We start from the raw sequence: 19,245 nt of genomic DNA, 5'->3' as shown, positions 1-19,245 counted from the left end.
AAATAAATTATCTAAATAAATTATACAGAGTGTAATTTTATCAACTTTTAAAAGCTTTTTATTGCTTTCTCTTCGAACCTTCGAAAATGGAAGAGAATATTTTTACTTTTTCAAAAGATATACATGACATAGCCCTAAAGAACTTAAGATGACAACATTTATAAAACTTAAAATGAGAATAAAATAAAGAAGAAGAAAGTAACCTGCCCATGAGAGGGGAACAATGACTGAAAATGGCCACTAATGCCTTGTTGGCTTTGGAGCAAAAGGGAGAATTTGCCCAATGAGAGGCTCACGTTTGATTAGCCAATTGGTGAGACAATAGCTCATCAAGGCGATGATTAGTAACTAATTCGAGAGGATAATCAGCCACATCAGGACTGAGATATGATCTGGACTCCTAAATACACCCTAAGCTTGCTCTGTGCTTTGCAAGTAATCGGGTCGTGGTCTCCATGCGCACACACAAGCAAGAGGAAATAGAAATGGAATCGTGTAATTTGACAAATATCACCAATACGATAGCAAAAACTCAGATGATATCTAAAATCCAATGCGATTTTCCTTTGCTTAAGTGCCACGCGTACACGTAATGCCATTGCGATCCACGATCAATCACAGAATCATCTCCCTTCATTAATGAGCGTAGGTGGCAGCTTCTCACTAGAACTCGTTAATCACCACCGATTTTGCTTTCGAAAGAACGCACGAGACGATGATCATCCCGTGAAGCTTTGGGCTCGATCGCGATGCGGACTACATCTCTGGGGTCAACAAACTCGTCCGACCTTTTCAAGTTCTGGTCCTGACATGCGGCTCCGTGTCAGCCATCCCGGCTTACGACACGTGTCATCCCTGCAGCCTCAAGTGTCACCGCGTGTCTGGCGGCCTAAAGGTGACGGTAGAAAAAGATTGATCGACATATGCAAGTGCGCCTTTTCGAGGGCGTCTGAATTTCTTCTCTTTTTTTGTCGGTAGTCTGAATTTCTTTTGGGAGCTGAAATTGGGACTAATTATCTGCTCGATAGGGAAGGTACATAGGAAGTGACTGATAATTAACGTTAACAAATCTTAGGCCGGAGATCTTAATCATACCTTGGGATTTTTCTCTTGAGCGACGATAGATAGGTACAATATATATTTGCTCAAAGAGGGTTATTTTTTCTTTTTCCCCTTTAGGAGGTGACGATGGATACTTCACAATATGGTTAATGCCCAATTCAGAATATGAAGAGTGGTGAATTTCATCGAATCGATAGATTAATTTTTTTATTTTCACCTGCTAAAATAATCCTGAAATATTTTATACGAATACCGTAAATGGAAGTGAGATCTTATGTCACACAAGTAATTTTGTGCTACTCCAGTAGAGTGCTAACAGTTGAGTTGGCTTCTAAAATCTCTTAAAATTACGTTTGGTCGTTTGGATTTTTAATTAATATAAGACTAGATAAAATAAGATATGAAATCCATGAAAATTTATTATATCATATATATATATTATTTGGTAATTATAATAATAAAGTCGGATATATTCACATCATATCATATGTATTGTTTGGTATAAACATCATATCAACATAAATGAATTACAAATTTTACAAACGGAGATTTAAAAATCTCTCGCTACACCATTTTATTTTTATTTGCTTTTTGATTTTATTTTCCTCTCCTTTTTTAATTAATTTCTTATTTACTTATTTCTTCCCTTTCCTCTCCGATAAAATTTATTCTTCCCCTTTCGTTACTCTCCGATAAAATTTTATTAAGTAGAAAACTATACTAATATACCTAAAATATTAAAACACCTAAAATATGTAATGAATATATATTTATATATTAAATTTATATTATAAGATATAATTAAACTTGAGTATATAAATAAAATAAGATTACATTTAAAAAATAAAATAAATTTTTATTATTCTTAATTTCTTATATTAGAATTCAAATATAATTTATATTAGAATATAATTTTAATTTTTTTATTTAAAATTGTGTTACTTGAGAAAAAAAAAACTTTCCTATTGTGGATATTCAAAATCCAATCTATCTTTATCCAACATCTCTCATGGGATAATTTTATTCAATCTATATCTTCTTATGTCTTGTTTTAATATCCTGTCTTGAATAAGCACCACACACAAGATATGATAAATTTTATCCTATCCTAATTTTATCTCAATCACCAAACACAACCTAAGTGTTATATACCAGTTTCAATGGAAAAGAGAGCATAAAGCTTGAGGAAACTCCACAAGAAGGAGAAATTTTGCTACATGCTTACAGTTACAAACACCTCATTTTCTACTAAAAATTCTTGAAAGTTTGATCAGGTTGAGGATTTACTCACGAGCTTTTTCAATGCACAAAAAGTTACTTTAATTTGATTCATAGAGAGGATGATGCGCAACTTTTCACCATGACCGTTTGTCTAGCTCAAATCGTAGAGATGGGGAATTTTTGGTGATCGGACTACGTTTTCGAAAATGTTGGATCCCAAGCTTTCTATGGGTGAAAATCTGAGTCCCAGAAAAAAAGAAAAAAAGAATTGGTCATGGACAAGTGCCGTTTGGCACTTTCAACGTTGGCCAACTGTGCGCTCGGCAGTCCCATCGCCACCAAGGCTGGAACCCGTGCTGGAGCTTCACAAGGCCCGCGCAGGGGGTAGTTGTTCATTTAAAACTTTAAAAGATGTCAATTCCAGTTTAGAAGGCCTAGGTTATCCTTCCAAATCGCAAAAATTACGTGAAGACAGCTCTAGGTGTGGACCATTAACGCAAGCTAAAGCTCTGAACTTGGTCAATTCACAAGATTTGTAAGGTGTTCCATAGGTCTCTAAATAGTCAGGTCTTTGAATTTGTACCACTTTGTAAAAAAAAAAAAAAATCGCATTGATTTATTGGGATAGCTTCTACAAATTTAAAGAGTCAAAATAATATAATATGTATAAAGGAACACGTTGCTTACATTTTTCACCTTTTCAAGCCCTTTTTCATAGAAATTCAAGCATCTTATCATAAGATCTAAAAGGGGATTATTTGTCACGTTAGGTAGGTTGTCCACGAACCATCTCAATGCCTACTTTACTCTTTGACATTAACTGCTTAAATATACACGTAAAGGAAATCTACAAAAGGGACATGATGGCGATGTGCATACATTTGTATCGTAATGATGGGATCTTTTCATCAACTTGTCTAATTAAAAGTTTATAACTCTTCAATCCGATACCCACCAAACCACCTCAATGCCATTACTATTACCATCTTTATTAGCAATATCCCATCAATATTGTCGTTGAAAGGCAAACTCTTGTTCCCTTCGTGTGACATGTAATTTCTAATTATGGCACCCCAATAGAATTTCTAAAGGCAATTTGCATGAAGGTGGGCGACAAACGTATTTTTCACTTATGTTGGCGCGGCTCTTATGGCATTACGTAACCGGCTTAGAAGTCCCGTCGATTGGACTTTGGATAATGAGAGGATTTAATATTTATCAAGACTTAGTTGTGTAAGCTTCAGTCAAATTTAGAGGTTGGAAAGCCATTCGGGACACCTCTCAAAACTTATTAATATTAGTATATGGTTGGCTCTCTCCCCATTAGTAGCCTGTTCGAAAAAAGATATTCTAAGGAAATTGTGGTTAAGATCACATTATTGGGTCCAGTAGCTTGTCGATTGTAAGATGTCAAGCATGATAACCGAAATAGGAAGAATTGAATCGGGATGAGAGAAAGTTGAGGATTTTTTAAAACATGTCATCTTTTCCCACAAATTTAAGTGATATCACGAGACTCTTATTGAATATAAATGAAAATTTTGAAAAAAATGAGCATAACGATGCGTGCACGATTAGTTATTTAACGGATAGTGGTCGTGAAGTATTAATTGTCACTAACATGTCTCTTATAAGAACCTTATCCCCCTTTGAGGATATGCACACAAGTGACGAAGTTCAATCAATAAACTATATTACTTAATTTAGAGGGTAGCACGTCTTATAATTTGCATTTCATTGCATTTGTCCAAATTATGCATTCTCGAAAGCTTGATAAACTTATTAAATATTCCCGCATGCCGATTGCTTCCAAGCATTACATAGTGTAGAAAGGTCTTGATATACCAATCGAAATCGGCTACTGTACATCTGATGCATTATTCATGGCCAAGAGCTTCTTTGTCCCCCCCATGTCCTTTTTAAAGTGGAGAGCTTTATCATCTTTCAAGTTTGAAAACTCCCAAATGATGCAAGGCGGTGCGGTCCCAGATTTGGAGAAACTCAATTATCATTAGTGGCTATTACGAGATGTCCGAATCTTTTGCTATCGATCGCTCTCACGCGTGTGTAAGATTGGTTTACACTTAAATGCTCTGCCGCCAGCATTAGTCTTTGCATAATCTCAGCCATTAGACCGTGCAGAGCGTACTCCTGATGGCCTGTACAACTCCATTTCATGCAATCAATGTTTGCAATACTCTGACAGCACCTAAAAAAGTCCAAATCATTTCTTGCTTTGTGATCATACTTGAATCACACAGATCGATTTGCTGCTACAACGGTGCACATGCATCTCAAAGGAATTCATAACACAGGAAGAGCGAGAAATTCGTTCTCAAATTTGCATCACTTTTTCAAAATCATTTTGTCTTCTCAATTAGATGATCGAGATTATTTTTCATTTTATTTATGTTTGGATTCTATCATGTTAACCTATGCTAGTATATCTTGACTTTTACATTTTATGCACAATTTCCTATATATATATATATATTTGCATAATTTCCTATATTGCTTAGCGTAGAAAAATACTTGCATTGGTCTTCGATTGTTAACTAAAGAGCTATGGCGGACTGTCTCGAATATATTACCTGAAAGGACATAAGGCAGAGAAGTATGTATTGATTGTGGATGGAAGATAATTAGACCACGTGGCTAATGATATGACAACTTTTCACTTGAACTAATTTGGGCCGATCCACTTCCAGAGCTGACATCAAACAATCAATAGTGATTTGGGTTTTAGACAGCAAATGATATGTCCGGCCCAATAAGAAAGACTAGGGATCTGCGTCTACTCTTTCCATTGCATCTTCCATTTCCACCCAAAATGAAAAACATCTTCCATTTACTGTCTTCTAAGTTGACTCAGGAAAAAAAAAAAAAAAAAAAAAAAACCTCTAAATGAATGGCGCATCAGCTTAATTGGAATCCAATCGTCACGATTGATCATATCCCACTAAATGCATAGGAAGCCATCATTTCCAGCCTAATTGAAACTCTAATCTCCACACGCCTTCCAATGGACATGCAACGGTTGATTCTCGACTCGACTTCGGCGACTGTCATCAACCTCTGATCTGAGGCCGATGACGACGGATGGCTGAGACTAGAGGTGGCAGAATTTTGGGGATGGTTGCATTGGTGCCAGCAAAGGAGTTCAGATTAGCGCAGCACCCGCGTCATATTGTGTGCGAAGAGATAAAAAAGTTCAAGACTGAGATTTAACGGTGGGTTCTTTTCGGGAGCGTGAGGGCATCATGATAACATGGGAAAGTCCAGTTTTTACTTGCTTATGTCTCAGTTTACTTAGATGCAGTAAATTGAAAAGGTTAGTTCAACCCTAAATAGAGTGGATTCCAATCTTGATCTTTTTTTAAAATTTTTTTATTTTTTATTATTTTGGGTTCGATAAATCCTCCGAAAAGCATGTCATTTTGAAAAACAACTCGGCCTTTTTGTTTACTCCATTAATATCAACAGTTATGATTAAGAACTAGAGAAGATAGAGCTCCTATAACTAACCTAAAAAAGCTGTGGAGGACATGGCTCTACAAATCCAGGACCCCATCAGGAGGCAGATGAGTTCCATCCCGTGAAACCTTGTCAAGCACCTTTTTCGCTCAAGTTGAGCCACGATTGCAAAAGCCTCAGCGTGTGACCTCTCTCTCTCTCTCTCTCTCTCTCACTAGTCTACTCGCTTCACGGGCAGGCATCCGGCTTGTCTACATCGTCGCCAAAAGCCAAAATAATCCTTCCAATGCATGCATATAATACTCGTTCGAATTCACCTCGGATGTCAATCATGGAGCCGTACGTGATTTGGCAGTCTAATGCGCCGAAAACAGGCCTTCCCGGATAGCGATACCACGCTCTGCGATCGAGCTTTGTGCGTTGAAAATTGTCAAGTGATCGAACGTCGCACGCCCTCCCATCGGAATTTGGATTAGTCAGGAACCCGCTAGATTTCTTCTTATTTGATCCAAGATCCGAACTTATCCTTTTTGATTGCACAGCTACGAAATTTAATAGTTGATCGGATTCTTCCTTCTTACTAAAGCTTTGTTAATTGTAAGGATTCTTAAGTGTCAGGTTCCACGTATTTTACGAGTCGACACCTAAGCGTCCACGCTTTCCACGCAAATTGATTTTAAACCACTCGTTGCTTTAAACAGGAATTCGCTGTGGTTCGTTGAAACAAAAGCAGAACATGATGATTAGTGTATGCTTTTTTTCCTTGACTATTTAATTAAATGGAGGGAAGGGCCCCGTGTCAATGGCGACGACTTTCTTCAAATAGTATTAAAACGGCAATTGTTACTCTGGCTTTTCTTGACCCCACGAGAGATTAGAGACTTTCCACCGGAACAATATTCCTCTTCCTTGTCTCCATACCCAATACGATTGTTCTTCAATTTCACTATTGGTCGTTAGTATTTGACATGATGAATGCCGAATATGACTTTTCCTCGGTCAAGGGGAAGTGGTTCACATGTACAGATTATTAATATGAATTCAAATGATGTGGTAGGTCTACATGAGCATTTTGAATACGACCCACTTGTTGAAAAGCCATTTATAGTCAAGAAAATCATCAAGGACGTGAATTTATATTTTTCCCGGTCGCTCAGATGTCGATTTTGTAAACCGTTAGTTGCGCCAATAGCATTACCACGTTCAGCTTGTCTTCTCGTTTCAAGAGATCTTAAACGAGGAACGTCGTCGTTAAAGAACATGGCATGGCATATACCCGAGATAGAGTAAGAACTAGAGCAGTGATATGCAATCTCAACTATACGAAGACCATGCAATCAAAAAACCTCCTTCCCGGTGGGACAAGCAGTAGTAGGGTTCGAATCGATTAGGAACGCAATGAGCATGTGAGATCAAAAGATCACGATCTGCTCTAATTACCCTAGGCAGACACGGATGGTATGTTTTTTTCCGCATGAATATCTAATCCTCGGACAATAATATACTAACAACGTCATATGATTTCATTCTCGGGGAATAATTTCCTGAGTAAACGAGACGCTCAAAGTGAAAAGGGATTAGGACACTATAAATTTAAGAGTGTAGCAAATTTTCAATGCATGCATTTTCACATAAAATGCTCTGCTAACCTCATGAGAATATGAGCTGAAACTCGGGCGATTGGCCTAAACATAAAGTTGTTTGCAGTTGACGTAGTTAGGCATCCATCCTTTACATTTTTGGCTAGTAAATATACCTTACTTAAACAATGCCTTGACCTATGCAGGCCAAATCCATATAGCATGGGTCAGATGACGGTGAATCCATGTGATCATCGCTCAAATAACTCAAAAGCTATATATGCATAAGTCGTTCGATTGATAGTCAATCTATATCGCTCGGCTTTTCATTTTTATACGTCGAAACTTGCTTAATATATTCATAACTAGGCTCAGCTAGATACTGCAATTGAGTCGAAGCAAAACCATGCAGAAAGTGCTAGCATAAGTGGCCATAGAATTGGCATCAACCTTAATATAAACTCTTGCATTTGGCAGACTTATGTATATTACTAATTCTTAAATCTCTCGTGACTGCCCATGTGAAAAAATATGCACCTATGATTTCTCAAGGCTTGCGCTTTCCATACTGCGTAGGGCATAGACAGTCACGTGCTCCCTAGAATGTTAAAGGTCCGTTCGAAAATGTTTAGCGTCGGCCAAGAATGAAAAGACCCTCGAATATTCCGTGTAAATTAGGCTCACGTGAATCAAAGTATGATAAGTAACCTTCTAGTCAATATGAGAGGCTACTACAAAAATTTGTAATTTTAATCAATTCTAAAGTTGTCCAATGACAGAAATTATAGTCTTGTGTTTGTCCATTTTCTGAACCCAATATAAAATGCATATCCATACAGTGAAAAAAAAAGGGGAAGGATGCAAAATAATGGGGAAAATAAAAAACAACAATTATATGTCCAATATCTCACTCATGGTGGTGCCTCCTTATTCACATAGCTGTTCACCAACGCCAATGCGTTGCTCGTCACCTTCTCCACCTCCCCGGCCCGATTGCAGACGTCCGACTTCACGGGCCCGTCCGGCACGTCCTCGAACCCGTCCGTACACGTGTCCTCGTCCGTCAGGGCGGCGCTCATCCACGTCTGCACGTTGCTCATCTGGAACCTGAACCCCTCCTGGCTCGCGGCGCCGGCGGTGGCGAGCTGCCGCATCTGCTTCAGCGAGCCGCGTATCTCGCCGACCGCGTCGCCCATGTTGGTGACGCAGTCCCGGAGCGCGGCGGAAGCGGCGGGCGGCTCGGCCCCGGGGTCGGCGGCGTGGGTGCGCGAGAGGTTGGCGAGGTAGGCCGCCATCTTCTGGGCGCTCGCGAGGCTGACGGCGATGGCGGCGCGGGCCAGCTGGCCGGGGCTCTGCTGCACGGAGCCGGCGTAGGAGGAGAGGGAGCTGTAGCAGACGTCCGGGTAGAGGGTCTCCCCGCAGCTGGCGCGGATGAAGTCGGTGCCGTTGTCGGGGGAAGCGGCGGCGGCGAGGATCGGGACGATGTGGAGGAGCAGCGCGAGAGCACGTCGGGCCTGCATCATGGGCATGCTTCTCTCTTTTTTCTGGTATCGCATCGATGGGAGTTCGCGCAGATTTTATAAACTCCCGGCGGATCACCGCACAATGACGAAGGTAGCCTCCGCTGTCATGCGATATAACGGCTTTGCCACTCGTCTTTGTTTTTCACGTGCCGAATTCAACCGATCAGTTCGGTAAAACTGAAAATTTTAAAGTCTAGAGCCCTCTGGTGAAGGCCGTCTTAGCAACCATTATTAAGGTCATGACATCATACTTTAAATGATTATTTATTTATACTCAGTGTATTATCTACCTCCATTAAAAAGTCTATAGAATCGTTGAATGTGATATTTTAAAAATCAATTACCAATTCCAATTAAAAAAATCTATGACCTTAGCAATCCCAAATGAGAAGCGAGACTTAAAGTGGCGATTGTGTTGGGAAAAATTATGACCCTTTTAAGTCCCATTACAATTGTGCATAGAGGTGGGAAATTAGTGGGACCCATTATCGATTAGGTTGATTTTGATTCCAAATCATATTCGGATGAGGGTCATTTCGATTTATAAAATTTGAAGACTTGTCTATTTTCTGATACAAGCCGAGATCAATTGTGAGTAGTTACTGGTTTTGGGTTCTCTAGGATGTGAACACGAGTCTGATTTTGTTTCGGTTTTGATTTCAATCTTTGCATGTTTGGACATGATCGAATTAATTTGAACTAACAGGTCAACTCTTTTGAATTATGAGTGAGTTCATAGTATCTTACTTTATAGTAATGTGAACTTTAAAATTCTATTTTAATACCTATTAGCAATGGATCTTCCATATTGCAAAATATGTTCGCGTATTTAACTATTGATAAGAAAAAAAAACTATGTAAAGCAAAATAAACGTAATAAGCAACCCAAGTTATTGAGATGCATTTTACAGATTCCGAGCAATACATTTTTTTAGCGAAATACCACACACGTTTACAAGCTAAAATGTTGAAAATTAAACAAGATTTTCTCCCACAAAAGATTAGGTTTCCCTCTTTTAAGTTGGTCCAACTTGGATTATGTCAAACCTATTATGGCCATTTTGGGTTCGGCATGTTCTACTATGTAGATTAGTTTGGTTTCAATTTTGTATAGGCTGGGGCAAAAATCAGATTCAGTTTGCTAAAACTTTGAATCGAGTCGAACTTAAATGGTTAAGTATAATTCGATTTCATCACGTTCAGCTCATTTCATATGTTTCAAGTTGTGGACTTTTCTTAGTCTAATTCGATTCCGATCGAGTCGGATCAATTTATGGATTGATTTGTAGTCGGCTTTTGCCATCTCCAATCAAGATGGTGTGGGATGCGAATCCTATAAACGCCAAGCCGCCTCCGTTGCAACCGGGAACGGCAGACGTCCGAGGACCACAAGTCGGCACCAATAATTCTTTTTGCAAGTTGGCTCGTGAACCGGTGTGGTTTTTCGGTCGCTCCTTAAAATTTTCGAATGCAGGGAGTCTTTTGTCTCCTCGGGTTCTTCCTGCTTGCCAGCGCCTGTGCGCTGTCGCTGTATTTTAGCAAAAGAACCGCAACGATCGTGCCGCGTGGCTGCGAGTTCACGAGGTCTCCATTCTCTTTTTGTTGTTTTCCTTACTCCACAGGGCGAATGGTCCTTGTCGGACCGCAGAAGTCAGCATCCGGCCTTTTCGTGATTCTGCTTGCGCCCGATGAAAGCGAAGCCTGAATGTCTTTTGCCCTTAGTGAAAATCGAGTTACCGGTTGTGACGTGGAGAGGGTCCATGAAATTTGCAATTCTAAAGGGATCTCTCTGATGCTGTTTAATTATCAAGTGAACACGAGATTTGTAGACGAGGTAATGTCTTTGTTTAATTATTAGTTAATGACTTTTTTTTTTTTTTTTTGCGTGCTGATCTTGTGATCCACTTTATTAAATTTTGCAGCCGCTAAATTAAGAATTATTCATGAGATCTACGGCTTGTATTGGATTCGTTATTTGGAATTTATCTTTCACTGCATATGTATAAGTATATATCCACATTGCAATATGTTGAAGTACGTTAGAGAGACATCGGTTGTCTATGGCACTTAAGGTTTTGAGAGATTTTCTCTCTTTCATATACTTTTGATTATGACAAATGAAGCTATGTTGAAAAATGTGAGAGACGCAGGACAGTGGTCAAATCACGTTAATAATTTGCGCCCTTCTTTTCTCTAGGTTCAATGAATTTTCTGGCCGTTCGTTTTTCCTTTGTGATGTCGCGTAATTGTAAAGGTCTGTGGTGCTTTTCGTCCTTGAATATTTTAAGATTTGCCAAAGCAGCTTTCGATTTAAAGCGGCTCTAGAGTTCTTTTTTGCCAAATAATCTCAAGTCTCGCTCAAATGATTTGGAGCGTAAAAATAATTTTGTAAATTCCCAAACGGGCACATAAACAATCCTTCGTGGATCAAAATTCTGAATGACAAGCTGTCTTTCAAGCCACCTAGCATAGAAGTGTTGAGGAAAACGACGAAAATGTGAAATCCAACCCATGTGACCTCTTTTTACAATGCTTATAGCATTAACAAAACAATTTCCCCGAAAAAGTACAGCAAATGTGAACCCTTGACCTCAAAGCACTCATATATCAACAAAAGTTTGGGGACAAAAATGTTGAATATTAAAATCCAAAAGATTATGATATATAAAATGATCTCACTAATAGTATATATCAACAGCTAGCCATTTAACAGTACATATCACGATCAAGGTACGGCTCAAATTGCTTTTGGCGATAAAACAAAAACCAAAAGCCGCGTCGTCAGCGCAGCAATTGCGGGACGGTGGTCGGTAAAAACATAGCAAATGCGAATCATTGTCCTGGAACAAACACCCAAAAAAGGAAAGGGGGGAACACTGTTCGTACCGGAAAACAAGTGAAAAAACAAGGATGAATTCTTTTCCGGGTTCTCTCAATGATGAGCCCGCCAGAAAGTTTCTCCCGGCGGAGGCCCACGCAGGTTGTGCGTATAAGCCCGCGACCGCCTGGTTCTCAGCAATTACATAGGACCGGGTGATCCAGCATGGGCTTTTCGCGATGTACGTGATTCTTTGTCCATGTATTCCCTTTTTCTTTTAATTTGCTCGTCCGAGGATGTTGAATTTGTCTCTCGTTCGCATTGCTTGTCTCGACATAGCACATGGACATCGCTCTTCCTAGTAGGAGGTTAAGGTTTGAAAGGTAATCACTTCGACTGTTTTAAAAACTTGTTATTAAATGAAGACGTGATCTTTTTTAAAAAATAAACGGGGTCTAGAAAGATTTGTCTTTCAATTTGCTTTTGTCTCTCGTTTGTATTACTTGTCTCGACATAGCGCATGGACATCGCTCTTCCTAGTAGGAGAAAAAAGTTTGAAAGGTAATCACTCCGACTGTTCTAAAAGCCCGTAATTAGATGAAGAAGTGGTTTTTTTTTTATTTTAGCATATAGGGTCTAGAAATATTTGAATTTAGGACCTCCAATTTTAATATTACGTGAGATTTTGTGGACCACCACCGAATATTTTAAAAATTTAAGCGGTTAAATAAATATATAATTTATTATTTAAATATTCAAACACAAGCGACTAGTTACCGTTACAAATCATTAGTACTGGGTTTGGGTGAGAAAAGATGGAACTACTTGCTCGATAACATGCGCATGTGATCCACAGGCAAAAGACGGCGCAGCATGTCGTAGCTCGACCTAGAGACCCTTGGATTGGGGAAGCGCACCATAATGCGCTGTATCCACCGTGAAATTCTGATAAGACGATAGGGCCCGTGACGATTAGGCCGATCGTAGCACGAAGACCCTCTCTCTCTTCCTCCCTATCCTCCAAAGGACCTGTCGTCGTCCCTCCAATTGATGGCCATCGGTGCAATGCACGGACCCCCCCATATCCAAAAATCTCGCGAACTTTATAAAGAAGACATCGAAAAAGGGAATTATTCCACACTCGCCCCCTCGCGACAACTTAATATTCTTTCTTTTTTGGACACGACATCATTAAATGGGTCTCAACGAGAATTCACATGTTATCGCTGCCACCTCCGATTCGTAGTAAATCACCCACCGAAGGAGTAATGATACATAATTACTGCCCGGTCAGCGCGCCACCCGACGCTTCCCCATCATTCCCGCAGCAGTTCCGTCCATTAGGAGGTGGCGATTTCCCTACGCTCTGTGGAGCCCACCGGTGATGGGACTCCCTCGCCACGTGTCGGTCATCGATGCGTCGGTGGACCACATGCTGTCAATCATTCCTTTCTTTTGACTCTTCAGAGCAGCCCCTAGATTTTGGGTCCGTCCGTCCCTTCATCTATCCTTTTTTCGTTCTCTTTGGCTTTTGCTTCAAAAGCCCTCTAACCAATACTTTTGGAGAGTTCATTCAGAATATGCAATTATAAATACTTTGATTTTTGAAGAAGGGATTACGCATTGGAACTTGTAATTTTTTTTAATTAATTCTTAGCAAATACACAAAGATACTCCAAACTACAAATCATATATGAGAAAGAAGCAATGTATCCAAGAGCGAGAGGAGATGATAGTTTGTTCTACAGCAAAGGCATAGCCAACGCCAAATAAAACATGATTTATAACTAAAACTTGAAATAAACTGCATTGGCCATCGAAGTTCGATCGTCTAATAAAAAAATATTTTTGGCAAGGTTTAGATAAAATAAAAGTAAAAAATGCTATGAATTTGCAATTTACCACTAGAGCTATTCCAATAATAAGTATTAAATCGAGTATAAGAAAAAGGAGGATTCAAATTAGACTTGGCAAAGAACTCGCATGCCAATCGTTTAGTGTTCATTGAATTTTAAAGTGTTAGTAATGTATTATTTTATAAAATAACTTCATCGTATCTCTTAGTAAATTGAAAATTTTGCCCAAGTGTCTTTTGCCGATCCATTTTTGGCTAAAATTTGTCCTCCGGTATCAATTCGGCATAGAGGATAAGTTTTCCCTTTGGACCAGAAATAGACGGACAAGTCGAGAGCTCGAATTTGGAACAATCACACGAACGACTCGGGCCACCCGACCCGACGATATCCACAGACCCGAAGACGAACCGGTCAAGCATGCGATTGCATTGGATTTGGGGACCGGAGCCGCGGCACGAAATCGTACTGCTTCACCCACGTGGCGCCATCCAATTGGCCCATTCTCTGGAATCCAATGCCACCTTTTTATGGGTTCGGGTTATAAGAAGGAAGCCGCTGTCCCTCCCGCTTCCTCACACTCACCTCGCCACCACCTTTCGCTTCGCCGGCAAGAGAAAGAAATGGCGCGAAAGGCCCTCCCCTCGCCCACCGCCTCCCCGGCGATCCCCGCCCTGGCCGTCCTCCTCCTGCTCCTCCACCACCCTCTCCGCCCCGCCGCCGCATCCGGCGGCGGCCACGAATACTTCGACGCCCTCCACAAGAGCATCCTCTTCTTCGAGGGCCAGCGCTCCGGCAAGCTCCCCCCCGACCAGCGCGTCCGGTGGCGGCGCGACTCCGCTCTCCACGACGGCGCCACCGCCGGCGTAAGTCACCCCACCACACCCCCGCATTTGCCCATTTCTTTTCCTTTCTCGCAAATGCACTGCGTCTCGAGTTCATTTTGACATGTTATCCGGCATCAACGTGAGAAATGTGATTTGATAAAATAAAATAAAAACGAACGTGCGAAAATTATAATGCAATCTCTCACGATCTGCGTCCGACGCCGCATCGCCAGGTGGACTTGACGGGGGGCTACTACGACGCTGGGGACAACGTGAAGTTCGGGTTCCCGATGGCCTTCACGGCGACGCTGCTGTCGTGGAGCGTGATAGACTTCGGGCGGACGATGGGCCCGGAGCTCCGGAACGCCGTGAAGGCGGTCCGGTGGGCGACGGACTACCTGCTGAAGGCGACGGCGGTCCCCGGCGTGGTGTACGTGCAGGTGGGCGACGCCTACTCGGACCACAACTGCTGGGAGCGGCCGGAGGACATGGACACCCTCCGCACGGTCTACCGCATCGACCGGGCCCACCCCGGCTCCGACGTGGCTGGCGAGACCGCCGCCGCGCTCGCCGCAGCCTCCATCGTGTTCCGGTCGCGGGACCCGGGTTACTCTCGGTTGCTGCTCGACCGAGCCGTTAAGGTACGTCCCTGTCTCTCTGAATTCAGACTCTGGTTCTCTCTCTGTCTCTCCTCTTTTCTCTACTTCATTATTCAGGAAATAGAAAAGACAATGCAAAATGAAAATGCGTCTAGCTTTTTCGTGGTCCTTGATTTGGGCAATTTCTGTTTTACTTTATCTTTCACTGGGATGGAAACGATGGTGATGTTGGTCAGAAAAAAGGTCGCGGTCGCCTCTGCAAACGATTTCTATTTTTTTTTTTTTTGGCACACTGCACGAGTTTGTTCAGGATTGCGGCAACATTATAGATTACGCAAACATTCCGAATTCCGATGCACGATTAGAATTGTCGTAATCTCGTAGTTATTGATGAAACTTGGCCCATCATTTGCTTATGACAAACGAGAATGTTCACCGGGTCATCAGCCATTTGTTTCGTGGGAGCCCGCCATTCTTTAACCCGTAATGTTTTCATTTTGCTGCATCATCATGCTGCTTTAGGTACAGGAGTACAAAAGAGGGCTTGTATTTAACAAGCATTTGAATACATTTCACTAAGGAATTAAGTAATCTAAAGTTGCACTTTTCTAAAAAGAGAGGATTTTTTTTAGTGTTGCTACTCTGAAAAACCGAATCATTCCCAGTGATCTGACGAAACGAAAATGTATTTGGGTAGTACGTGAAGCATTCCTCATTGATTTTTAGTGGAGAAGCAAGCTACTTGACACGGTCGAGAGGGACCAACGACGTCACTCGATCAGAAACATTCAATGCCAACGAAAACAGAGACGAAAATGAGAGAAAATATTCAGTGACCGTTGTGGTGGGGCGACATTGAGGTTTTGGGTAGTAATGAACGGTCTGTTTTGTCTCTTTGTCACTGATTGAGGTTTTGCGTCTCTCGGGTGTGAAGGTGTTCGCGTTTGCTGACAAGTACCGGGGCGCGTACAGCGGCAGCCTGCGCCGGGCGGTGTGCCCCTTTTACTGCGACGTCAACGGTTACCAGGTAAGCTTTCCCACCCCTCCCCTTCCCTAGCCGTTGGATCTCTCGGAACGAAACGAATCGGAGCCGTCGGATTGACGCGAGGGTGCTCGCAGGACGAGCTGCTGTGGGGAGCGGCGTGGCTGCACAAGGCGTCGCGTCGGAGGCTGTACAGGGAGTACATCATGCGGAACGAGGTGGTGCTGCACGCCGGCGACACCATCAACGAGTTCGGTTGGGATAACAAGCATGCCGGGATTAACGTCCTCATCTCCAAGGTACTAATTAATTATTATCATACTTTTTGATTGCTCCAACCATTTAGTTAAACGTCGCTCGGAGAATTCATTAGTATATATGCGCACCTGATTATTGCAAACGCGCACGCTATTTTCACAATCAATGTGTGCATGAATCTAGGAAAAAAAAAAACAACGACACTCTTCACACTAAAACTTCACATGCGATTCTATCACCAGTACCTGCCTAGTGCCTTGTGAGAATATATGCCGATTTTCCAACTGGAAACACGAATAAATGATTTTTTTTTTCATGGGTATTCTGAATTTTCTTTAATCAAGTGGTAAGTTGGCATCATACTCCAATAGAAATAGCCAAAAAAAGCGGTCATTTTCAGAACCTAGCACCATCTGTACTCGTGCCGTGCCATTTATGCTCATTGTCACATGGAGGGAGTCAGTCCCTCCCACTATCTTTCTCCAGACCAGTGGCACTGGCATTAATCTTTTCTGAGAGGGGATAAATGTAGATAAAATAAGTCGGAAAATGCTGGCGGTATCCCTCCATTTTTTCACATGCATTAAAGGGGAGCAGTTGGAATGGAGGGAACTGGAAGCATTCGGAGGAGGAAGAGGATTTGGTAGTACTGCTACGGAGTCACGTGATGTACCCGAGATGGGTGAGCTGCGATATGGAAAAGTCTGGAGATGGGCCCGCGAGTATATTCCCCGTCTGAGAAAAAAGGAAGAGAAAAAGAGGGGGATTGGCTTTGAAGATGTGGATTGCTTTTGGGGAGGGGGGACATGGCTGTGGCCTTTAGCACTCGTTTGTCAAGAATCGTGGGGAAAAGGGGATTTTGAATAATTCAAGGAGGGGCATGAGGATGATGATGTGCCTGGTTTGTGGGCTCTATGGACCCTACGTAGCTTTACTTATTTGAGGGTCGTACATTTAGATTATAATATATATTTAGATAGATGAGTGTCTCGAGTACATACTAAATACATGTAGCTAGAGAAAAAAAAATATTATTTTTTAAGGCGTTGGTCACTTATGATAAAAATCAAAATGTGAATAATCATGATGTTTGTATCGTACGTAGATTTATATTTCGACCCGAAAAGAGAAGCCAAACATAGATTATACGGGAAAATTGCCAAGATAACCGGAGCAAAATGATTGCACATGATGTTGGGCGAGACCTTGGCATTCGTTTTTTCCTTTCTATTTTTTAGCGGGGGCCACGTTTTAATCTTTCCACGGAATTGAATCTAGACACGTATTTCTAGGGGGAGGGGCATTTCTGTCTTTCGACGTTGCTGAATCAAAGGGCGGGGGGGGCGTCCTTTTCTTTATCCTTCTCTTTCCAATCAAAACCCGAAGGCGGGTTCTGGCGACTGACGGGGCGAAGTGGGCGCCACGTGTGGGGCCCGCTCCGATCTCGAGCTGCACCAGTCACTGCGCCGCGCATGTGCAAAAAGCCTGTGACGACGGCTCTTCTTCCCCATGCTTTTACAAGAAAAATCGCTCCTCCTTTTCTTTTTTTTTTTTTTTTTACAATAATAATAATTATTATATTAATAAAGATTGGTATTATAGTTGCTGCTAGGTCTCAGCTCTCGCTATTGGAAAGATGAACCAGTTCGTCTGGCATTGTTACGCCTAATAATTTTTTCTTTTTAATTTACGATTTTTCTAATTAGAGGAAATGTCAGTTACGTAATTTATCTTCAGCCTGCGTCTTCTTAATTTCCATGATTTGAATTTACAGGAAGTGCTGATGGGGAGGGCAGATTACTTCAAGTCGTTCAAGGCGAACGCGGATGGGTTCATCTGCTCTGTTTTGCCTGGCCTTTCTCACCCTCAAGTCCAGTACTCTCCCGGTACAATTTTCGCTTCGACTGCCGCACTTTTTATCTATTTATTAAAGTGACCTATTTATCGTACGCCTCATTTAAGAAATGGTTAGTTTCGGTAGCGCGTACGGAAATTCAAGCATTTGCCATAGTACATTCTCTTGGACGCTCGTGATTTTTCTCGATCTTGCCCTAATTTCTTGAATATTTTTCTCGGGAAAAAAAGGGGGGTTGATATTCAAGGCGGGAGGGAGCAACATGCAGCACGTGACGTCGCTGTCCTTCTTGCTACTGGCTTACTCCAACTACTTGAGCCACGCCAACAAGGCCGTCCACTGCGGCGGCACCTCCGCTTCTCCCGCCCTCCTCCGGCAGCTGGCCAAGCGGCAGGTCTCTCTTCTTCATCCTATTGCTTCCAAATTCATTTCAATCTTCTAATATTCTAATGTTAAGATAGGGCGACGACTGCCCACATTCGATCTCTTCTTCATCGGACATGGTCGGTTTAATAATGTTTCAGGTGGACTACATTCTCGGGGATAATCCGCTGGGGATGTCGTACATGGTCGGCTACGGCGCGCGCTACCCGCAGAGGATCCACCACAGGGCCAGCTCGCTCCCCTCGGTGCGGGCCCACCCGGCCCGCATCGGGTGCAAGGCGGGGTCCCGCTACTTCCTCAGCCCGGACCCGAATCCCAACCCGCTGGTCGGGGCCGTCGTCGGCGGGCCCAACGTGACGGATGCCTTCCCGGACTCGAGGCCCTTCTTCCAGGAGTCCGAGCCCACGACCTACATCAACGCCCCGCTCGTGGGCCTGCTCGGGTACTTCTCGGCCCACCCTTGACTTTCCTCTCCGCGGCGAAAGAAGGGACAAGAAATCTTAAAAGAGTGGTGCGCGAAGGTCACCCTACGTTGCATTTTTTTTTTGTGATGAAAAATTTAGTCTTCAAATGCTAATTTATGTTATTATTATTGGTAAAGTGAATGTAGTCTGTCACTGGCTCTGCCATTTTTCTTTATCCTTATTTATTAGAAAGTAGTGAATGTAGTTTCTTATTTGTTAAGTGTAACGATATTTCTTTTACCATCGATTTATTTAATTTTCGAGGTTTCGATTTATTTCAATACAAAAAATTATAACCTGTACCATCGGCCTCACTTTCCGGTTTACAAGAAATCCTAATTCAAA

At 42.0% G+C, this 19,245-nt stretch overlaps 2 protein-coding genes across 2 annotated transcripts; one reads left to right on the top strand and one right to left on the bottom strand.

Moving 5' to 3' along the window:
• Nucleotides 1-8,136: 8,136 nt before the first annotated feature.
• LOC104433227 (21 kDa protein) lies at nt 8,137-8,907 on the bottom strand. The gene has a single exon (XM_010045911.3). It carries the CDS (start codon nt 8,891-8,893, stop codon nt 8,249-8,251), a length of 645 nt encoding a protein of 214 aa, XP_010044213.2. The 5' UTR covers nt 8,894-8,907; the 3' UTR covers nt 8,137-8,248.
• A 5,196-nt stretch (nt 8,908-14,103) lies between these two features.
• LOC104433228 (endoglucanase 8) lies at nt 14,104-19,156 on the top strand. The gene is made up of 7 exons (XM_010045912.3): nt 14,104-14,397; nt 14,592-14,999; nt 15,892-15,984; nt 16,077-16,238; nt 17,972-18,083; nt 18,283-18,446; nt 18,577-19,156. The coding sequence occupies exons 1-7, from the start codon at nt 14,155-14,157 to the stop codon at nt 18,898-18,900; spliced, it is 1,506 nt and encodes a 501-aa protein (XP_010044214.2). The 5' UTR covers nt 14,104-14,154; the 3' UTR covers nt 18,901-19,156.
• Nucleotides 19,157-19,245: the final 89 nt, after the last annotated feature.

This window comes from Eucalyptus grandis, chromosome 2 (assembly GCF_016545825.1).
Source record: "Eucalyptus grandis isolate ANBG69807.140 chromosome 2, ASM1654582v1, whole genome shotgun sequence".
Lineage (NCBI taxonomy): Eukaryota > Viridiplantae > Streptophyta > Magnoliopsida > Myrtales > Myrtaceae > Eucalyptus > Eucalyptus grandis.
This window is presented reverse-complemented; position numbering and strand designations above follow the sequence as displayed.